This window comes from Chlorocebus sabaeus, chromosome 6 (assembly GCF_047675955.1).
Source record: "Chlorocebus sabaeus isolate Y175 chromosome 6, mChlSab1.0.hap1, whole genome shotgun sequence".
Classification (NCBI taxonomy): domain Eukaryota; kingdom Metazoa; phylum Chordata; class Mammalia; order Primates; family Cercopithecidae; genus Chlorocebus; species Chlorocebus sabaeus.
Genome location: NC_132909.1, coordinates 9,029,889 through 9,052,780, shown reverse-complemented (window position 1 = coordinate 9,052,780; position 22,892 = coordinate 9,029,889). Strand labels below are relative to the sequence as shown.

General features: G+C 49.8%; 1 protein-coding gene across 1 annotated transcript; it reads left to right on the top strand.

The window, feature by feature from the left end:
• Positions 1-9,093: 9,093 nt before the first annotated feature.
• Positions 9,094-19,242, top strand: DHDH (dihydrodiol dehydrogenase). The gene is made up of 7 exons (XM_007997475.3): positions 9,094-9,228; positions 9,638-9,749; positions 10,358-10,521; positions 13,588-13,840; positions 16,715-16,839; positions 18,623-18,773; positions 19,096-19,242. The coding sequence occupies exons 1-7, from the start codon at positions 9,139-9,141 to the stop codon at positions 19,203-19,205; spliced, it is 1,005 nt and encodes a 334-aa protein (XP_007995666.3). The 5' UTR covers positions 9,094-9,138; the 3' UTR covers positions 19,206-19,242.
• Positions 19,243-22,892: the final 3,650 nt, after the last annotated feature.

Below are 22,892 nucleotides of genomic sequence, written 5' to 3'. Positions count from 1 at the left end.
AGTCTCGCTCTATCGCCCAGGCTGGAGTGCAATGGCACAATCTCAGCTCACTGCAACCTCCGCCTCCCGAGTTGAAGCAATTCTCATGCTTCAGTCTCCCAAGTAGCTGGGATCACAAGCATGCATCACCATGCCCAGCTAATTTTTGTATTTTTAGTAGAGATGGGGTTTCACCATGTCGGTCAGGCTAATCTCAAACTCCTGACCTCGTGATCCGCCCACCTTGGCCTCTCAAAGGGCTGGGATTACAGGCATGAGCCACCACGCCCAGCCTCTTTTTTTTTTTTTTTTCAAATACAGAGTCTCATTCTGTTGCCCAGGCTGGAGTGCAATGGTGCGATCTTAGCTCTCTGCAGCCTGTTCAAGTTCAAGCAATTCTCCTGCCTCAGCCTCCCGAGTAGCTGGGATTACAGGCATACACCACCACGCCCGGCTAATTTTTGTATTTTTAGTAGAGATGGGGTTTCACAATGTTGGCCAGGCTGGTCTCAAACTCTTTTTGTTTTTGTTTTTTTTTTGAGGTGGAGTCTCGCTCTGTCGCCCAGGCTGGAGTGCAGTGGCCGGATCTCAGCTTACTGCAAGCTCCGCCTCCTGGGTTTATGCCATTCTCCTGCCTCAGCCTCCCGAGTGGCTGGGACTACAGGCGCTTGCCACCTCGCCCGGCTAGTTTTTTGTATTTTTTAGTAGAGAAGGGGTTTCACCGTGTTAGCCAGGATGGTTTCGATCTCCTGACCTCGTGATCTGCCCGTCTCGGCCTCCCAAAGTGCTGAGATTACAGGCTTCAGCCACCGCGCCCGGCCTGCTGGTCTCAAACTCTTGACCTCAAGTTATTTGCTCACCTCAGCCTCCCAAAGCACTGGGATTAGAGGGATAAGCCACTGCACCTGGCCTGTTTTTTTTCTTTTTTGAGACAGAGTCTCACTCTGTTGCCCAGGCTGGAGTGCAGAGGTGCCATCGTAGCATACTGCAGCCTCAACCTTCCCAGTTCAAGTGATCCTCCCGCTTCAGCCTCCCTAGTAGCTGGGAATACAGATGCACACCACCACACCTGGCTAATCTTTTACAGGTTGGTCTCAAACTCTTGGGCTCAAGTGATCTGTCCACCACGGTCTCCCAAAGTGCTGGGATTATAGGCATGTGCCCGGCACATTTTCTGCTCAGTGTTTACCTTTTTGCCTTCTCTGAGGTGCTGGAGTGCAGTAATAAGAAAATAATAATTATTACTATTTTTGTTGAGACAGAGTCTCGCTCTGTTGCCCAAGTTGGAGTGCAGTGGCACAATCTCAGCTCACTGCAACCTCTGCCTCCTGGGTTCAAGCAATTCTCCTGCCTCAGCCTCCCAAGCAGCTGGGATTACAGGTGCCTGCCACCACACCCAGCTAATTTTTGTATTTTTAGTAGAGACGGGGTTTCGCCATGTTGGCCAGGCTGGTCTTGACCTCCTGACCTCAGGTGATCTGCTTGCCTCGGTCTCCCAGAGTGCTGGGATTACAGGCACGAGCCACCGCCCCCGGCCTTGCAGGTGTTTTTCTAACACTTGAAGATGACTCCATGCTGGCTTCCTCCATGCCCCAGCGCCTTCTCCACACCCCACTGCCCACAGGGCGAATGCCTTCACCCTTCACAAATGGCCAAGTTGACCTCTCCACCTTTACCTCTCATGTATCCCGCTGTCTCCCTGACTCCAGCGTCTTACTCCTCTTCTAAATGCATCCAGCTTTGTTCTGTATAGATGTTTGCCGCTGTTTGGAAGGCCATCTCTCCTTCTATGCCCCAAAAACCTCCATCAAAATCTTCCTTTTCTTTCTTTCTCTCCTTCCTTCCTTCCTTGCTTGCTTGCTTTCTTTTTTTTTTTTTTTTTTTTCCAGAGTTTTGCTCTGGTTGCCCAGACTGGAGTGCAGTGGCACGGTCTTGGCTCACTGCAACCCCCACCTCCCAAGTTCAGGTGATTCTCCTGCCTCAGCCTCCCAAGTAGCTGGGATTACAGGTGCATACCACCACACCTGGCTAATTTTTGTATTATTAGAGACGGGGTTTCACCTTGTTGGCCAGGCTATTGAACTCTTGACCTCAAGTGATCTACCCACCTTGGCCTCCCAAAGTGCTGGGATTACAGGTGTGAGCCACCGAGCTCAGGTGCATCAGAATCTTTCACGATGCCGACCAGGTTGTTAGTAGCAAGCCGTAACCCTGTCATAAACAGGCCTTAAAGAAACTGGCCATAAAGAGGATTTCTGCAGCAATGTGACATGCTCTTGATGGCTGTCACGCACACTGCTAAAAGCTGTTGGTTTACTGGAGCAGGGCAAGGAACACTTTCTAGAACAGATCCAGAAAATATTTCAGACTTACTGATTTTTCTGACTCTGCGTTCACCGGTTGGTGTTATTGTCCAAGAGCAGAACTTGGTAGAATGGCTTTTTCTTCCACATACAAATTCATGGACTCTAACTCCTCATTTGGATCAAACTGCTACTCTGATAGGAAATGGGAGAACTTCAATTATTAAATGACAGGGATATGATCCTGGAACAATTATTTTCCCTCCCACAAAGGCACAAATAAAACAGGCCTTTATAAATAGTCTTACTTGGCAAACCCATTTAGCTGAGTTCATAGGTGTTCCTGATACTTTCTGAAAACAAAATTATTTCAATTTTTGAAATTAACTAATTGAATTCTCCCTAAAATAACTAAATCTAAATCAGTTGAAGGTGCTGAAAATGTTTTTACAGATGGGTCTAGTAATGGTAACGCTTCTTATTCTGGATCACAAAGTAAAGTTTTCCAGATGCCCTATACTTCAGCTCAAAAAGCAGAGCTCGGGGCGGGCGTGGTGGATCACGTCTGTAATGCCAGCACTTTGGGAGGCTGAGGCGGGTGGATCACAAGGTCAGGAGATCGAGACCATCCTGTAACACCGGGAAACCCCGTCTCTACTAAAAATACAAAAAATTACCCAGGCATGGTGGCGGGCGCCTGTAGTCCCAGCTACTCAGGAGGCTGAGGCTGGAGAATGGCATGAACATGGGAGGCGGAGCTTTCAGTGAGCCAAGATGGCCCCACTGCACTCCATCATGGGTGACGGAGTGAAATTCTGTCTCAAAAAAAAAAAAAAGCGGAGCTTGTAGCTGTAATTGAAGTGCTGACTGCTTTTGAGATGCCTGTTGCTGGGAGAAAAGCTGAGCGTTGGGAGAGAAGCTGAGGCAGGGCTTGCATGTCTGCTAGACTTGCTGGCTCCTTGCTTCTAGCACTCGCGTTATCTCAAGCTGCCATGTGTTTCTCATTCACTTGATACACTGTTTCTTTTCAACCCTCACATCCTCACCACCTGTTTGTTTGAGCACCAATAAATAGTGTGGGCTCCCAGAGCTCATGGCCTTTGCAGCCTCCACACTTGCTATGGCCTTCGGTCCCACTTTCTCTCTCAAACTTGTTTTTTTTTCATTCCTTTGACTCCGCCAGACTTCATCGCCCCCACGACCTGGTGTTGGGTCTGATCACCCCAACACCTCTCAATGTAATTTCTGATTCTTCATACGTGGTTCATTCCACACAATTAATTGAACATGCTCGGCCGGGTGCGGTGGCTCACGCCTGTAATCCCAGCACTCTGGGAGGCCGAGGCGGGCAGATCACGAGGTCAGCAGATCGAGACCATCCTGGCTAACATGGTAAAACCCCGCCTCTACTAAAAAATACAAAAAACTAGCCGGGCAAGGTGGCAGGCGCCTGTAGTCCCAGCTACTCGGGAGACTGAGGCAGAAGAATGGCGTGAACCCGGGAGGCGGAAGTTGCAGTGAGCTGAGATCCGGCCACTGCACTCCAGCCTGGGAGACAGAGCGAGACTCCGTCTCAGGGTTAAAAAAAACAAACAAACAACAAAAAAAAAAACTGATCATTCTATTTTAGTGGTAAAAGCCCGGGAAGGAGTGTGGATACCTCCTGTAAAGCTTTCTCATCCTTGGGAAGCCTCTCTTTCTCTGCATATTATTACTGAAACTCTTCAAAAGATTTTGAGGTGCTCTCAGCTATTCATTGTTACTTTAATTTTAATCATTATGGGATAGGCCAGGAGCAGTGGCTCACGCCTGTAATCCCAGCACTTTGGGAGGCTGAGGCGTGCAGATCACGAGGTCAGGAGATCGAGATCATCCTGGCTAACACGGTGAAACCCCATCTCTACTAAAATTACAAAAAATTAGCTGGGCGTGGTGGTGGGCACCTGTAGTCCCAGCTACTCGGGAGGCTGAGGCAGGAGAATGGTGTAAACCCGGGAGGCAGAGCTTGCAGTGAGCTGAGATCGCACTACTGCACTCCAGCCTGGGCAACAGAGCAAGACTCAGTCTCAAATAAATAAATAAATAAATAATTGGCAGAAAAATTCTGCTTTGCTGTGGAATTCCCAAACTAATATAGACCAGAAAACTAGCTAATCAAATAAATGGTCTCCAACAAACTAATGTGGCTAGGAGATCGAATAGTTAGTCTAGAATATAGAAGGCAATTACAACGTGATTGAGATACTTCTGATTCTTGCCTTACTCCTCATCTGTGTAATGAAACAGAGCACAAGTGGGAAAGGGTTAAGACACATCCAAAGGGTCATACTGGAAAGTTATCTTGAGATATTGCAAAACTGAAGGAACAAGTATTTCAAGCCTCGGAGGCACACCTGACACTAATGCCAGGTACTAAAGTGCCTGAAGGAGCTGCAGACGGATTCGCAGCTATTAACCTGTTAAAATGGATCAACGCACTTGGAGGCTCTGTGATTTCAATGATGATTGTGCTTTTAATCTGTGTTGTTTGTCTTTGTGTTGTCTGCAGACGCAGATCCTGAATGCTGCGAGAAGTAGCCCACTGTGACAAAGCTGCCTATGCCTTTATCGCTTTGCAAAAACGAAAAGAGGGGACATGTTGGTAGCAAGCCATAAACCTGTCATAAACAGGCCTCAAAGAAACTGGCCATAAATAGGATTTCTGCAGCAATGTGACATGCCCTTGATGGCTGTCACACACACTGCTAAAAGCTGTTGGTTTACTGGAGCAGGGCAAGGAACACCTGACCCCGCCTGGAGCAGAAAACTGCTCAAACCACAAACCATAGCAGGAGCTGCCTGTGCCTTAACAACATGCTTTTACTGCGGATAATCAGCCAGGGCCTGTTTCTCTCCTCCTTGCTAAGAATGCTTTGTTTCCCATAAGAAATGCTTTTAGCTAATCTATAATCAATAGAAGCAATGCTTATCACTGACTTTCTGTCAGTAAAGGTGTGGGTCAGACTGTGTTCGTGGCTCTCAGCTCTGAAGGCTGCCAGCCCCGATTCCCACTTTATACTCTATATTCCTGCATCTTTGTCTTAATTCCTCTAGCACCGCTGGGTTGGGGTCTCCATGACCAAGCTGGTTTCAGCACCAGGTACGGTGGCTCATGCCTGTAATCCCAGCACTTTCGGAGGCCAAAGCAGATGGATCACTTAAGCCCAGGAGTTCAAGACCATATGAGTTCATACGCACTTCTGAAAAATTTAGGTGGCTACTTCTATGAATTTAAGATTCGAGCATTAATCACCACCATCAGGAAACAGAACTGTCCCACCTCCACAGAGAAACTCCCTTGGGGTACCCCTTACTATTTAAATCCTCCCGGCCAGGCATGGTGGCTCACGCCTGTAATCCCAGCACTTTGGAAGGCCGAGGCGGGCGGATCACCTGAGGTCAGGAGTTCAAGACCAGCCTGGGCAACATGGTGAACCCTTGTCTCTACTAAAAATATAAAATTTATCTGGGTGTGGTGGTGGGCGCCTGTTATCCCAGCTACTTGGGAGGCCGAGGCAGAATTGCTTGAACCTTGGAGGCAAAGGTTGCAGTGAGCTAAGATTGAGCCACTACACTGCAGGCTGGGTTACAGAGCAAGGCTCTGTATCAAAACAATAATAACAATAAAGTCCTCTCTTAAATTCTAGTCACCTATGTTCACAGCTGGTCTGTTTTCTATCACTATATATAATTTTGTCACTTTGAGAATGTTATAGAAATGGAATCATTCCGTATGTAACCCCCTCCTTTCTTTTTTTAGAGACAGAGTCCTGCTCTGTCACTGCTCACTGCAGCCTCCACTGCCTGGGCTCAAGCGATCCTCCCAGCTCAGCCTCCTGAGTAGCTGAGCCCAGAGGCATGTGCCACCACACCTGGGTAATGTTTTTTTTTTTTTCACTCAGCCCAGTCACCCAAGTTGTTATTTGTATCAATAGTTCATTTCTTTCTATTGCTGAGTAGTATTTTGTTGAATCCACTGGCAGCTTAATGGACATTTGGGCTTGAGCTACGTACAGCTGCCATGAACAACTGTGTACTGGTTTGTGTGCAAACATGTTATTTTTTCTCTCTAGGACAAATACCTGGGATTATCAAAATTATTTTTTGATATTTATTATTACATTCTTTTTTCTTTTTCTTCATAGTAATGATATTGTGTCCTATATGGATTTCCCTCTCCCCAAACTTTTTTTTTTTTTTTTTTTTTTTTGAGACGGAGTCTCTCTCTGTCACCCAGGCTGGAGTATAGTGGTGCAATCTTGGCTCACTGCAACCTCCGCCTCCCAGGTTCAAGCAATTCACCTGCCTCAGCCTCCCAAGAAGCTGGGATTGCAGGCGCCCGCCACCATGCTCAGCTAATTATTTTGTATTTTTAGTAGAGATGGGGGTTTCACCATGTTTGCCAGGCTGGTTTCGAACTCCTGACCTCAAGTGATCTGCCCGCCATGGCCTCCCAAAGTTCTAGGATTACAGGCATGAGCCACCGTGCCCTGCCCCCTCCCCCCTTTTTTCGGTAGAGATGGGGTCTTGCTTTGTTGCCCAGGCTGGTCTCAAAGTCCTGGCTTCAGGCATTCCTCCCACCTGGGCCTCCCACAGTACTGGGATTACAGGCCTGAGCCACTGTGCCTGGTCCCATTTGTATTTCTATTCAGCAGTTTGTGTAAACTTGAAGTCTGTGAATCCATGTGTGACACTAAGGTCTTAATTAATTGTCTACCAAGTAAGAGAAACTGACTAATATCCTGTCCTGTGTGAAGCCGGCCAGCCAGTTAGAAATAACCATGTCCCGACCAGCCTGGGAAACTTGGCAAGACCCTGCCCTGATAAAAAGTTTAAAAATCGACTGGACACAGTGTCTCATACCTGTAATCCCAGCACTTTGGGAGGCTGAGGCAGGAGGATTGCTTGAGCCCAGGAATTGGGAGACCAGCCTGGACAACAAAGTGAGACTTTTATACAAAAAATTGCTGGGCATGGTGGCTCACGTATGTAATCCCAGCACTTTGGGAGGCAGGCGGATCACCTGAGGTCGGGAATTAGAGACCAGCCTGGCAAACACAGTGAATCCCCCTCTCTAGTAAAAATATAAAAATTAGTTGGGTGTGGTGATGGGCGCGTGTCATCCCAGCTACTCGGGAGGCTGAGGTAGGAGAATCGCTTGAAACCGAGGTGAAGGTCACAGTGAGCCGAGATTATGCCACTGCGTGGTCACTCCAGCCTGGATGACACAGCAAGATTCCATCTCAAAAATAAAAAAGTAAAAAAAAAAAATTAGCGGGCTGGACACGGTGGCTCATGCTTGTAATCCCAGCACTTTGGGAGGCCAAGGCGGGCAGATCACAAGGTCAGGAGATTGAGACTATCCTGGCCAACATGGTGAAACCCCGCTTCCACTAAAAATAAAACAATTAGCTGGGCGTGGTGGAGGGCACCTGTGGTCCCAGCTACTTGGGAGGCTGAGACAGGAGAATCACCTGAACCCGGGAGACAGAGGTTGCAGTGAGCTGAGATCATGCCAGTGCATTCCAGCCTGGGGACAGAACGAGACTCTGTCTCAAACAAACAAACAAACAAAAAATAGCAGTACATGGGGCACATGCCTATAATCCCAGCTACTCAGGAGGCTGAGGCGGGAGGATAGCTCGAGCCCAGGAGTTCAAGGCTGCTGTGAGCTATTATCACACCACTCCGCTCCAGCTAGGCAACAGAGTGAGACCCTATCTCTAAAATAATTAATAAATAAAATAATTAGCCAGGTGTAGTAGCCACTAGCTACTTGGGTCCCAGCTACTGTAGTCCCAGATACTGGGGTGGCTAAGGCAGGAGGTAATTCCTTGAGCTAAGGAATTTGAGGCTGCAGTGAGCTGTGACTGTGCCACTGCACTCCTTCCTGGGTGACAAGAGTGAGAACCTCTATCAATAATTATTATAATAATGCAGTATATTTTATGTAATAGACCACAGAGCTCAATGAATCCTCCTCACAACCCTATGTAGGTAGATGTTATGATCTCTGCTTTCCAGAATAGAAAAGTGAGGACCAGAGAGGGCGACCTCTTGTTCAAAAGCAATACAACCAAGAAGGGATGAGGAGCGTTTTGAAACCAGTCAGCCAGGCTCCCGGGCTCTTAACAAGGAAAGCACCCTGGTTTCTAAAGCTACAGCTTCTGGAAGCAGCCAATTCCCAGGTCTTTACCTCCTGACTGTGAGACCTCCAAAAAAATGACCAGGGACCTTGGACTTTTCCCCTTTGTGAACTGGGGACAGTGGAACCTACTTCCCAGGTCTGCGGGGAGAAAATAGGAACGAGGAAGGTAAAGCGCGGAGCTGAGGGGCTGACCTACAGGTGCTCTATACGTATTAGTAATAATTATTACGTTTGCTGTTACAATCCTCTCTCCCTCTGAACGACTCCTAATGATGCGTGGCTTTGACAGCAAAAAAGTCAAGGTAAAGTTTTGCCACAAAGTCCAGAGGGCAAGACATTAAATCTAACTCCTCAAGGACTGGTGTTGGCAAGGAAGCAAGCTTCCCCTCCCTCCTTCCCCGGCGTACCCGGCGAGCCTGAAGTCACAGGGTAGAGATCTGCAGCAGCGATATCTAGGTGGGGTTCCCTCTGTAAGGCGGAGCTAAATGGTGCATTCGCCGAATGGGGAAGCTAGAACTAAATGATCTCTCTGTCGACTGGAGCCAACGAGAAACGGCCTAGGCGCAATGGGGGCGGAGGATGGGGACCCGCCCCCAGGGTGGGCGGGGCGTCAGGTACTTAATTGGCGCCTCGAGAGACCGAAGTTTTTGAGGGCTCCGCATCGCAACGATGGCGCTGCGCTGGGGTATCGTGTCTGTCGGTCTCATCTCCAGCGACTTCACGGCCGTGCTGCAGACACTGCCTCGCTCCGAGCACCAGGTCCGCCCGCCCTCCGGATTCTGGGAAAGAGGAGGCGGGGGGCCGGGACTCCAGAGTCTAACAGAGGAGGGAGTTTAGGGTTCAGGACTAGTGAGTGGGTCGTCATGGCAGTGAAACGTCTGCTTCCTTGCTACCTCCTTCTCCACCTCTGTTCTGCAAACCTGAGTGTCTTGAGGTTTGGAAAGGCCTTTATGTGAGCTACTGTGAAGATAATTTAGATACTGGGGGATTTAATAATGGCTTTCCCCCAGATCTCTCTTTCCCAGGGCCCAAATGTCCGGCCCCCGTCATCTCTTCCCCCAGGACCACATCTGCCCTTCTCCTGGCGGGAGCCTCCTCCTTCGCCTCCCTTCCATCCAATTTCCACGCCTGCCCCAGCCCCTTAAATCCAATTCTTGCGCCCCTCCAGGTGGTGGCGGTGGCGGCCCGCGACCTGAGCCGTGCGAAGGAGTTTGCACAGAAACACAACATCCCCAAGGCCTACGGCTCCTATGAGGAGCTGGCCAAGGACCCGAATGTGGGTGAGTGGCGAGGGCGATGGGGGTGCTGCCTGCTGCCCCTGAAGCGCTGCCCCCTGGCTGCCCCGTGGAAAATGCAAGGCTCCTCAGAATGGACCAGTCCCTTTGGGTTCTATAAAGACCTTTGACTGGGAGGCAAACTATAAAACGGGCTTGGTCTGGGACTGGCTGTCTAGTAGGTATTAAACTCCTTTTAGCGTTCGAGACCAGCCTCGGCAACATAGCGAGACTCAATCTTTACAAAAAATAAAAATAAATTAGCCAAGTATGGTGGCACGCACCTGTAATCCCAACTACTCGGCAGGAGAATCACTTGAACCCGGGAAGCAGAGGTTGAAGGGAGCCAAGATCGCACCACTGCACTCCAGCTTGGGCGACAGAGCGAGACTTGGTCTTAATAAATAAATAAGTAAATAAATAAATAAATAAATAAAATAAAAGAATGGCGAGAGGTAACAGCTCCTTCCTAAGGACAGCTCCCCAGGGGAGACTGGGTGTGACCTACCACCTGATCCCTGGGTGCTAGGGCGGGGCCTCGAAGTTGTGGGCGGAGCTCGGCGGTCTGGGTGGGTGGGGCTGCTGACCTCTTGACCTACTTACTCCCACTCTAGAGGTGGCCTACGTTGGCACCCAGCACCCCCAGCACAAGGCGGCGGTGATGTTGTGCTTGGCGGCGGGCAAGGCCGTTCTGTGTGAGAAGCCCATGGGCGTGAACGCGGCGGAAGTTCGTGAGATGGTCACGGAGGCCCGATCCCGAGGCCTCTTCCTTATGGAGGTGAGGGCAGAGGAGCCCTTCCAACATCTAGTATAGCAGTGCTTGCCATTACTTAATATGGTTGCCAGTGGGTGGGCGGGGTCAGTGCATTTGCCAGGATGTATCTGAATCTCCTTGGCAGCATCTATTACCAGGAGAGCCATTGCTTTAGGCCCTTAGTAAACACGCAAGACTTAGTGAAATTGCTTGGATCTGCTGTCAGTTTTTAAGAAAAGGATGCGAAGAGTGAAAGTGGCATAGAATGGCAATGGGCTTAGTTTGGGTGGGGTTCCAGGTAGAGGTTGGAAGCACCAAGTGTAGCAGGACGAGCTGCAGACAAAACTCCTCAGACACCGGATTAAAGAAGGAAGAGGTTTTTTATTCCGCCAGGAGTGTCGGCAGACTCACGTCTTAAGAGCCGAGCTCCCCCAGAAAGAAATATTTGGTCTTTTTATGTTTTTTTTTTTTTTTTTTTGAGACGGAGTCTCGCTCTGTCGCCCAGGATGGAGTGCAGTGGCCAGATCTCGGCTCACTGCAAGCTCCACCTCCCGGGTTCACGCCATTCTCCTGCCTCAGCCTCCTGAGTAGCTGGGACTACAGGCGCCCGCCACCTCGCCCGGCTAGTTTTTTGTGTTTTTTTTTTTAGTAGAGATGGGGTTTCACCGTGTTAGCCATATTTGGTCTTTTTAAAGGCTTACAACCTTAACGGGTCCACGTGAAAAGGTCGTGATAAATCGAGCAAGCATGGGAAACGTGACTGGGGGCTACATGTATCAACTAACAGAACAAAAAGTTTTACAATGCTTTTTTAATACAGTATCTGGAATTTACAGATAACATAAGTAGTTTAGGCCAGGGGTTGGTGTTATTATTATGACTCTGTTTAACTCCTAGGGCCGGGTGGTGGTGCCAAGGTTGTCTGGCTATTCATCCTACTTTTGTTTCTCTCTCTCTTTTCTCCTGTCTTGTGAACTAGGCAAGGCGGCGGGGAGGAGGGCAGCAGGAGTAGTAGTGGTCTCATTCCTTACAAGGAGCCCCTTACAAACCTGCAGTGCAGGGCAGTGGCGTGATCTTGGCTCACTGCAACCTCTGCCTCCCGGGTTCAAGCGATCCTCCTGCCTCAGCCTCCCAGGTAGCTGGGATGACAGGCACCCGCCACCACGCCCAGCTAATTTTTGTATTTTTAGTAGAGACGGGGTCTCACCATGTTGGCCAGGCTGGTCTCGGACTCCTGACCTCAGGTGATCCTCCCGCGTCAGCCTCCCAAAGAGCTGGGATTACAGGCGTGAGCCACCGTGCCCAGCCCCCACCTCAAGGTCTTTAATGTAATCCCATCCACCAGGACCCCTTAGCCTTGTAAAGTCACACATTCGCAGACCCTGAGGATCAGGATGTGGATATCATTGGGGGCACCAGTAGCCTACTGTCACAACACCCAGGCTCAGAGCCTGCCCCTGGCTCCCCGGTGTCCCCAGGCCCGCGTTTACGCTCCTCTCCACTGCTCGGAGCCTGGATGGACCTCGACCACATCCGTCTGGTCCCGCCCTTGCCCTGTGAGCCCTGACACTCTTGCGTCAGCAGTTTTAGAAATTGCTGGTGTGGGTCGGGCGCGGTGGCTCACGCCTGTAATCCCAGCACTCTGGGAGGCCAAGGTGGGCGGATCACCTGAGGTCAGGAATTCAAGACCAGCCTGGCCAACATGGTGAAACCCCATCTCTACTAAAAAAGTACAAAAATTAGCCGGATGTGGTGGCGGGCGCCTGTCATCCCATCTACCTAGAAGGTTGAGGCAGGAGAATCGCTTGAACCCAAGAGGCGGAGGTTGCGGTGGGCTAAGATCCTGACACTGCACTCCAGCCTGGACGAACAAGACTCTGTCTTAAAAAATAAATAAATAAATAAAAATTTCTGGAGTGCAGCCTTGGGACCTTTGCCCATTCTCCTGGCTCTGCCCATGACATTGTTTCTTGGGCCCTTTGCCTAGTCCATGGAGCTTCCATCTCCCCTGGAATGTCAACACTTCAGGGTGTCACTGCCCTGGCCGTACTGCGTGAAGGAGCCTCCGTTTTATTTGTGTCCTTGGTATTCCGTTGTTCATCCCTTAGTCGCCTGTTCTCTGTCTCTCTAGACTGGGTGCTCCAAGAAGCAGAACTCTGGTTTTTGTTGTCATTGTTGGAGTTGTTGTTTTGTTTTGTTTTTTGTTTTTTGTTTCTGTTTTTGTTTTTTTGAGACAGAGTCTTGCTCTGTCGCCCAGGCTGGAGTGCTGGAGTGCAGTGGCACGATCTGGGCTCACTACGAGCTTCGCCTCCCGGGTTCACACCATTCTCCTGCCTCAGCCTCCCAAGTAACTGGGACTACAGGTGCCCACTACCACGCCTGGCTAATTTTTTGTATTTTTAGTAGAGACGGGGTTTCACCATGTTAGCCATGATGGTCTCGATCTCCTGACCTCGTGATCCGCCTGCCTCTGCAGATGGTGAGCCACCACGCCTGGCTGTCATTGTTGTTTTGAGACAGAGTCTTGCTCTGTCGCCAGGCGGGAGTGCAGTGGCGTGATCTCGGCTCACGGCAACCTCTGCCACCTGGCTTTAAGCGATTCTCCTGCCTCAACCTCCCGAGTAGCTGGGATTACCCTGTAGTCACAACAGTCGCATTCAGAGGTACTAGGGAGTTAAGGCTTCAACACATGAATTGTGTTTGGCAGGGTAGAAGTGGGAGGGAGAGAGATACAATTCAGCCCCTAACATGAGGAGACTGGGGCAATGGTCCAGATAAAAAAGAATAAAAGTCAGTAGGGCGCAGTGGCTCATACCTGTAATCCTAGCACTTTGGGAGGCTGAGGTGGGAGGAGTGCTTGAGTCCAGGAGTTAAGACCAGCCTGGGCAGCATAGTGAGATCCTATCTCTATTCAAAAAAATAAAAATAAAAAGGAAAAAGAAGAAAAGTCAAGAGAGTCAGGAGCAAGAAGGATACAACTTGGGGTCTGATGGGCTGTGTTTGGAGACTGGGTGGCAGTAGGTATCCCACAATTGGGACCCCCGAAGGGATTAGAACTGGTTGGTTAACTCCTTTGCTTGTGGTCTGCAGGCCATCTGGACCCGCTTCTTTCCTGCCTCCGAGGCTCTGAGGTCTGTTTTGGCCCAGGGAACTCTAGGAGACCTCCGGGTGGCTCGGGCAGAATTTGGGAAGAACCTCACCCATGTTCCCCGGGCCGTAGACTGGGCCCAGGCTGGGGGTGCCCTGCTGGACTTGGGCATCTACTGTGTCCAGTTCATCTCCATGGTCTTTGGAGGGCAGAAGCCAGAGAAGATTTCCGTCGTGGGAAGGCGTCATGAGACAGGTACCATGTATCCTGGAATATTTCGTAGTGATGGGAATGACTCTGGCTCCCTCTGGGAGCACTGAGCTGGGGACAAGTCTCCAAGTCAATGAGAATTAGATCAGACACCTAGAAGAACAACTTTCCATGAAGCCAGAGACGATCAGAGTCAAGAGTGCAGGCGAGCACCATCCTGGGACTTTGCTATGTGATCTTAGCCAGCAACTTAACATCTCTGAATCTTAATTACTTTACTGGTAAAGTGTCACTAATAGGGTTGTCATGGGAGTTAATGAAGTAACTCCTGAGGCAAATGGCAGTTAATAAATATAAAATTATTATTTTTTGAAGCTGTCTCAGTGATCCTTTGCTACATAAAAGACTACCCCACTTGGTCAGGCATGGTGGCTCGTGCTTGTAATCCCAGCACTTTGGGAGGCCAAGGCAGCCGGATCACCTGAGGTCAGGAGTTGGAGACCAGTCTGACCAATATGATGAAACCCCATCTCTACGAAAACTACAAAAATTAGCTTAGGCATTGCGGCAGACACCTGTAATCCCAGCTATTTGGGAGGCTAAGGCAGGAGAATCGCTTGAACCCAGGGGGCGGAGGTTGCAGTGAGCCAAGATGGCACCACTGCACTCCAGCCTGGGCAATAGAGTGAGACTCCATCTCAAAAAAAAAAAAAAAAAAGGTTGCCCCACTTTGCAGAAGAGGCCCTTGCCTTGGCTTCCACTCAGCTGGAAAGTATCCAACAGGGCATGAGCCAGCTAGATGTGATGCCCTTCCTCTTTGACCTTTAACCCCAAGAAGCAAGAGGCAGTTCATGCTTTAATGCTTTATTAAAGTTACATTCAGCAGCAAAAAAAAAAAAAAACCTACCACGAAACTTAGTGACTTCAGGCCGGGTATGGTGGCTCATGCCTATAATCCTAGTACTTTGGGAGGCTGAAGTGAGCAGATCGCTTGAGGCCAGGAGTTCAAGACCACCCTGGCCAACGTGGTAAAACCCTGTCTCTACTAAAAGTGCAAAAAAAAATTAGCTGAACATGGTGGTGTGCACCTATAGTCCAGCTACTCTGGAAGGTGAGGTGGGAGGATCAATTGAGCCTGGGAGGCAGAGGTGGCAGTGAACTGAGATAGTGCCACTGCATTCCAGCCTGGGGAACAGAGCCAGACCCTGTCTCAAAAACAAACAAGCAAACAAACGAAAAACCTTAGTGACTTCAAATAGCAATCATTTATTAGCTTGATTCTGTGCATTGGCAAATTGTGGCTGGGCTCTGCTGGATGGTTCTTCTGCTCATCTTACTCCTGCAGCTGCAGTCAGTTGGCTGTTCAGCTGGGACTGGACAGTCTGATATGGCTTCATTTATGTCTTACAGGTGGTAGGTGACTGTCTGGGAAGTCACCTTGATTCTCCTCCACCTGGCCTCTCCAGCTGGCTAGATACCATTCACATCATGGTGTGAGAATTCCTGATGTGCGAGCACTTTTCAGGCCTCTAATTACACCATATTTGCTGTTGACCCATTGGACAAAGCAAGTTACATGGCCAGCTCAGTTTTCGGAGATGGGCAAATAGACTATTTTTTTTTTCATTTAAGATAGTGTCTCGCCTTGCCACCCAGGGTAGAATGTAGTGGTGTGATCTTGGCACGCTGCAGCATCAGTCTCCTAAATTCAAATGATTCTCCTCTGTAAGACCCCCAATTAGCTGGGCATACAGATGCAGGCCACCACACCTGGCTGTGTTTTTTGTTTTTTTGTTTGGTAGAGATGGGGTTTCCCCATGTTGCCCAGGCTGGTCTCGACTTCCTGAACTCAAGCAGTCATACACATTTTGGCCTCCCAAAGTGCTGGGATTACAGGTGTAAACCACCGTGTCCAGCCAATTTTTTTTTTTTTTTTTTTTGAGACAGGGATTCACTCTGTCATTCAGGCTGAGTGCAGTGGCACAATCATTGCTCACTGCAACCTTGACCTTCCAGGCTCCAGGGATCTTCCACCTCAGCTCATGAGTAACTAGGATCACAGGCACAAGCCACCATACCCAACAAAATTTTTTATTTTTTGTAGAGACAGGATCTTGCTATATTGCCCAGGCTGGACATAAATGTTGAACTCCTGGACTCAAGCGATCCTTCTGCCTCCACCTCCCAAAGTGCTGAGATTATAGGTGTGAGTCACTGTGCACAGCCAAGACTGTACTTCTTTTTTTTTTTTTTTTTTTTTGAGACGGAGTCTCGCTCTGTCGCCCAGGCTGGAGTGCAGTGGCGCAATCTCGGCTCACTGCAAGCTCCGCCTCCCGGGTTCACGCCATTCTCCTGCCTCAGCCTCCCAAGTAGCTGGGACTACAGGCGCCCGCCACTGCGCCCGGCTAATTTTTTCTATTTTTAGAAGAGACGAGGTTTCACCATGGTCTCGATCTCCTGACCTTGTGATCCGCCCGCCTCGGCCTCCCAAAGTGCTGCGATTACAGGCGTGAGCCACCGCGCCCGGCCAAGACTGTACTTCTTGATAGAAGAAGAAAACTGGCACTCGTAGAGGAAATTATATTGGCCGTCTTTGCAAACAGTACCACAGAAAACAATGAAAAGCCAGAACAAAACAATAGCTTGAAGGAAGCACTTTAGAAAACTCAGGAGAATCATTTGAACCCGGGAGGTGGAGGTTGCAGTGAGCTGAGATCGTGCCACTGCACTCCAGCCTGGGCGACAGGGCAAGACTCCATCTCAAAAAAAAAAGGTATCTGTCTCGGCTTCATTCTTTTGCCTTGCCATGCAGGAAGTGAAGTCTGTCACCCAAGATTCCACAGGCAGGATTTGAGGCCTGTGCAGTCTCAGAGACTCTGCCCTGAGAGGCCCCTGCCCTAACCCAGGACTTCCCTCCAGGTGTGGACGACACTGTCACGGTGCTCCTGCAGTACCCAGGAGAAGTCCACGGCAGCTTCACCTGCAGCATCACCGCGCAGCTCTCCAACACGGCCTCCGTGAGCGGCACCAAGGGCATGGCACAGGTGAGGCGCGGCGGGCCCAAGCACTGGGGATTGTACCCCTAAAATAGAAGGGGGACAAATGGCCCCTGGAGCTGGATGAGGGCTTAACCAGCCAATTTCACATCATTACTAAAGAGTTCATCCTCTTTAACCAAGCCAAGAGGTGGGTTCTGGGCCTCTAGGCTCTCCTTATTTAGGATTAACCTATTGCTCTGTCAAATATCCTTGGACCTGGCCGGTACGGTGGCTCACGCCTGTAATCCCAACACTTTGGGAGGCCAAGGCAGGCGGATCACCTGGATCAGGAGTTCAAGACCAGCCTGGACAACATGGTTAAAATCCATCTCTACTAAAAATACAAAAATTAGCTGGGTGTGGTGGCAAGTGTCTGTAATCCCAGCTACTCGGGAGGCTGAGGCAGGAGAATCGCTTGAACCTGGAAGGTGGAGGTTGCAGTATGCTGAGATAGTGCCATTGCACTCCAGCCTGGGTTACAAGAGCAAACCTACATCTCAAAAATTTTATATATATATACCTGGCCGCCATGGTGGTCACACCTGTAATCCCAGCACTTTGAGAGGCTGAAGCTGGTGGATCACTTGAGCCCTGGAGGTTGAGGCTACAGTGAGCTGTGATTGTGCCACTGTACTCCAGCCTGGGTGACAGAGTGAGATACTGTCTCAAATATGTATTTTCAGTCTGGAGGAGAAGCCAGTTATTCTCAACCATGCTTAGTGGGCAGTTGTGAACTTTGAAAGCACATTCGGGGGAGGATCTGGGTGTTACCAAAGGTCAGCTTAACTGGCCTTCCTGGGGCCCTGTTGCTGGGAAAAAACCCCATTCTATAGTTAGGCATGGTGACTTACACCTGTAATCCCAGCGTGATTGGGAGGTCGAGGAGGGCAGATCACTTGAGCTCAGGAATTCAATACCGGCCTGGTCAACATGGTGAAAACCCATCTCTACTTAAAAAAAAAAAAAAATACAGGCTGGGCACGGCGGCTCACATCTGTAATCCTAGCACTTTGGCAGCCCAGAGCGGGTGGATCACCTGAAGTCAGGAGTTTGTGACCAGCCGGGTCAACATGATGAAACCTCGTCTCTACTAAAAATGCAAAAATTAGTTGGGTGTGGTGGTGCATGTCTGTAAGCCGAGCTACTCAGGAGGCTGAGGCAGGAGAATTGCCTGAACCTGAGAGGCGGAGGTGGCAGTGACCCGAGATCGCGCCATTGCACTCCAGGCTGGGCAACAAGAGCGAAACTCCGTCTCGGAAAAAAGAATAAAAAATTAGCTGGGCATGGTGGTGGGTACCTGTAATCCCAGCTACTCGGGAGGCTGAGGCAGAACAATCACTTGAACCTGGAATGTGGAGGTTGCAGTGAACTGAGATTGATCCACCGCACTCCAGCCTGGGCAACAGAGCAAGACTCCATCTCAAAAAAAAACAGAAAGAAAGAAAAGAAATAAGAAGAAAACGTGATTCACAGACACACGAAGATAAGTCCTCCTCTCTAGGCCCTAAGAACACCTAAGAACACCTTGTTTCTAACCTCGTAAGGTTAGGGAGAGGTTTGCTCCTGGGGAGATAGACAGGATTTTTGTGTGATAGCAGCGTTGCTAAGGAACAAACTTCTAGCAACCAGAAACGAGGGAGGGTCCAGAGCTCCCTGGGGATAGACGAGACAAGCCCTTTGCCACCAGGTTTGAGAGGGACGCCCCTGCGCACCACCTGGCATGTTCCTGGGGGCAGCCCCAGGAGCACCATTGGTGAAGACAGCAGCGCCACTTCCTCTCTCCCTCCAGCTCCTCAACCCCTGCTGGTGCCCAACTGAGCTGGTGGTGAAGGGGGAGCATAAGGAGTTCCTGCTGCCCCCGGTCCCAAAGAACTGCAATTTTGACAACGGGGCAGGCATGAGTTATGAGGCCAAGCACGTCCGGGAGTGCCTGCGCAAGGGTAAGGATATGGAGGGGTGGCGGGCACCAGGCTGGTAGAGGAAGGTTGGGCTCTTCCCCACCTGCTCTGTTACCCTGCTGTTTAGAACTACATCTCCCAGGAGGTTGCAGTGAGCTGAGATCGCACCACTGCACTCCAGCTTGGGCAACAGAGCAAGACTCTTGCTTCCCCCCCCAAAAAAAGAACTACATCTCCCAGGAACCCCTGCAGCATTCATCTGCCTGAACCATGTATATTGTACCACATGGAATTCTGGGAATTGTAGTTATTTGGGTTTCGGGTGCGTGGGTAGGAGGGGTCCCTAACTACCCTCTCCCCGCAGGTCTGAAAGAAAGTCCTGTGATTCCCCTGGTAGAAAGTGAGCTCCTGGCTGACATCCTTGAGGAGGTGAGGAAGGCCATTGGAGTCACCTTCCCCCAAGACAAACACTGATGTATCTCTGAATAAATAAAAACGTCATTCCTATAGAGATCTTACATCTTCATGGTAGTGGTTTGGCAGAAGCTGGAGAACCCAGTATCAAAGGGTCACTAGAAAATCATTTGGGCGGGGCCAGGTATGGCAGCTCACACCTGTAATCCCAGCACTTTGGGAGGCCGAGGAGGGCGGATCACCTGCGGTCAGGAGTTTGAGACCAGCCTGACCAACATGGTGAAACCCCCATCTCTAATAAAAATACAAAATTAGCCGGGCATAGTGGTGCATGCCTGTAATCCCAGCTACTCAGGAGGCTGAGGCAGGAGAATCACTTGAACCCGGGAGTCAGAGCTTGCAGTGAGCTGAGATGGTGCCACTCCACTCCAGCCTGGAGACAGAGCAAGACTCCCTCAAACAAAAACAAAAACAAAACCAAAAACAAAGAGTTGGCCGGTCACAGTGGCTCACGCCTGTAATCCCAGCACTTTGGGAGGCGGGCAGGTGGATCACGAGGTTAGGAGATCGAGACCATCCTGGCTAACATGGTGAAATCCCCTTTCTACTGAAAATACAAAAAATTAGCCGGGCATGGTGTTGGGCGCCTGTAGTCCCAGCTACTCGGGAGGCTGAGGCAGGAGAATGGTGTGAACTCGGGAGGCAGAGTTTGCAGTGAGCCGAGATCGTGCCACTGCACTCCAGCCTGGGCAACAGAGTGGGACTCCATCTCACACAAAAAAAGTTTTAGTCAGTCACGGTGATGCATGTCTGTAGTCCCAACAGTGTAAGAAGCTGAGGCAGGTGGATCACTTGAGCCCAGGGGTTTGAGACCAGCCTGGGCAACATGGCAAAATCCTCTCTCTGCGTAAAATACAAAATTAGCAGTGCGTGGTGGTGCACACGTGTAGTCCCAGCTACTCCAGAGGCTGAGGTGGGAGGATCCCTTGAGCCCAGGAGGTCAAGGCTGCAGTGAGCCACAGTTGTGTCATTGCACTCCAGCCTGGACGATAGAGGGATACCCTGTCTCAAAATAAATAAAAAATAAAAATAAAAACAAACAGTTTTGACTTCACAGCTAGCTAAAAAGTGTATTCCCTCACTCAGTGATTGTACTGTTCAGAGGCGTGTAGCTGCATTAAAAGCCCTTTCTTGGGCCGGGCGCGGTGGCTCACACTTGTAATCCCAGCACTTTGGGAGGCCGAGGCGGGCAGATCACGAAGTCAGGAGATCGAGACCATCCTGGCTAACATGGTGAAACCCCGTCTCTACTAAAAATACAAAAAATTAGCCGGGCGTGGTGGCGGGCGCCTGTAGTCCCAGCTACTCGGAGACTGAGGCAGGAGAATGGTGTGAACCCGGGAAGCGGAGCTTGCAGTGAGCCAAGATCGCGCCACTGCACTCCAGCCTGGGCAACAAAGCGAGACTCCGTCTCAAAAAAAAAAAAAGCCCTTTCTTTCCTTCTCTGTAACTGGGGTCAAGGGAGGGCTATCTCACTGGACTGGAGTAACACACACAGATAAAGCTGGCCGCCAGGTTAACAGGAAACACTATGTATCTCAAGGATACGCTTTGTTTGTTTTTTTTGAGATGAAGTCTTACTCTGTCATCCAAGGTGGAGTGCAGTGGCATGATCTCTGCTCACTGCAGCCTCTGCCTTCTGGGTTCAAGTGATTCTCTTGCCTCAGTTCCCTGAGTAGCTAGGATTACAGAAGCGCACCACTACGCCTGGCTAATTTTTGTATTTTTAGTAGAGACAAGGTTTAGTTGGCCAGGCTGGTCTCGAACTCCTGACCTCAGGTGATCTGCCCATCTTGGCCTCCCAAAGGGCTGGAATTACAGGTATGAGCCACCATGCTGGCCGAGGACATGGTTTTTTTAACCCATGGAGAGACTTTGTTCTCTAAATTCATAAATTGTTGGGAATTCTATCAGTAAAAATGAAACATCTGACTCTTGCTTGGAGGATGGAATCCACTTGATACAGAGTAGCAGCCTTGATTTCCAAAGCAGGTGCAGCGCTTCAGATAAAGGGTTTCTGGATGCAACATTACACATGTACCTTCTTGTTTCCAACGATTCGGGACACTGGTTTCACTTGACAGTCCTGACCCGATGTTGACCTTGCTTTGCTCTAAGCTATCATTTGGTTGTCACCTAAACTCTACCCTCCCCCTTTATCTTGCCTTTTTCTTTTCTTTTTTCTTTTTGAGACAGGCTCTTACTCTGTCACCCAGTCTGACTGCAGTGGTGCAATTGATCACAGCTCACTGCAGCCAGGACCTCCCAAGCTCAAACAATCTTCCCACCTCAGCCTCCCAAGTAGCTGGGACTACAGGCATGCATCTTTTTTTGTTGTTGTTGAGATAGAGGCTCGATCTGCTGCCTAGGCTGGGGTGCAGTGGCACGATCTTGGCTCACTGCAACCTCTGCCTCTCGGGTTCAAATGATTCTCCTGCCTCAGCCTCCCAAGCAGCTGGGACTACAGGCGCGCACCACCACTCCCAACTAATTTTTTTTTGTATTTTTAGTGGAGACGGTTTCGCCATGTTGGCCAGGCTGGTCACAAACTCCTGACCTCAGATGATACACCCACCTCGGCCTCCCAAAGTACTGGGATTATGGGTGTGAGCTACCATGCCCGGCCCCCTCCCACCTTTCTTTTTTTTGTTTTAGTTGACACAGGGTCTCACCATGGTATAGCCCAGGCTGGTCCTGAACTCCTGGCTTCAAGTGATCCTCCTGCCTTGGCCTCCCAAAGTGCTGGGACTATAGGAATGAGCCATGACACCTGGCCCCTTTCTTCAGTTTTCAAATCAAAATGATCCTTCAAGGTCAAGGGGAAATACCTCCTCTGAGAAGTCTTCTCTGAATGTCAGAGTCAGACAATGTCTTCTTTCTTTCTTTTTTTTTTTTTTTTGAGATGGAGTCTTGCTCTGTCACCCAGGCTGGAGTGCAGTGGCCTGATCTTGGCTCACTGCAAGCTCTGCTTCCCGGGTTCACGCCATTCTCCTGCCTCAGCCTCCTGAGTAGCTGGGACTACAGGTGCTCACCACTCACGCCCGGCTACTTTCTTTTTGTATTTTTAGTAGAGACGGGGTTTCACCGTGTTAGCCAGGATGGTCTCGATCTCCTGACCTCGTGATCCGCCCTCCTCGGCCTCCCAAAGTGCTGGGATTACAGGCGTGAGCCACCGCGCCTGGCTGACAATGTCTTATTTCTGTATGCTCCCCAACATTCAATCACGCAGTTATTGAATAACATATTTTGAGAGAGAACTATAAATCAAGTAACATGCTGCTTTCTGGGAGAACTGAGGACAAATTAACCTTGTGGACATTTTGGGTGGATGAAAAAGGCCAACATTAAATTAAAACACTGCATACATTTACAGCTATGAGAAGCGTTATAAATCCTGGGTGCTATGGGAGTTTTTTTGTTTGTTTGTTTGTTTTTGAGTTAGAGTTTCCCTCTTGTTACTGAGGCTGGAGTGGAAGGTCATGATCTTGGCTCACTGCAACCTCTGCCTCCAGATTCGGACGATTCCCCTGCCTCAGTTCCCGAGTAACTGGGACTACAGGTGCCTGCCACCACACCTGGCTAACTTTTGAATTTTTAGTAGAGATGGGGTTTCACCATGTTGGCCAGGTTGGTCTCAAACTCTTGACCTCAGGTGATCCACCCATCTCGGCCTCCCAAAGTGGTGGG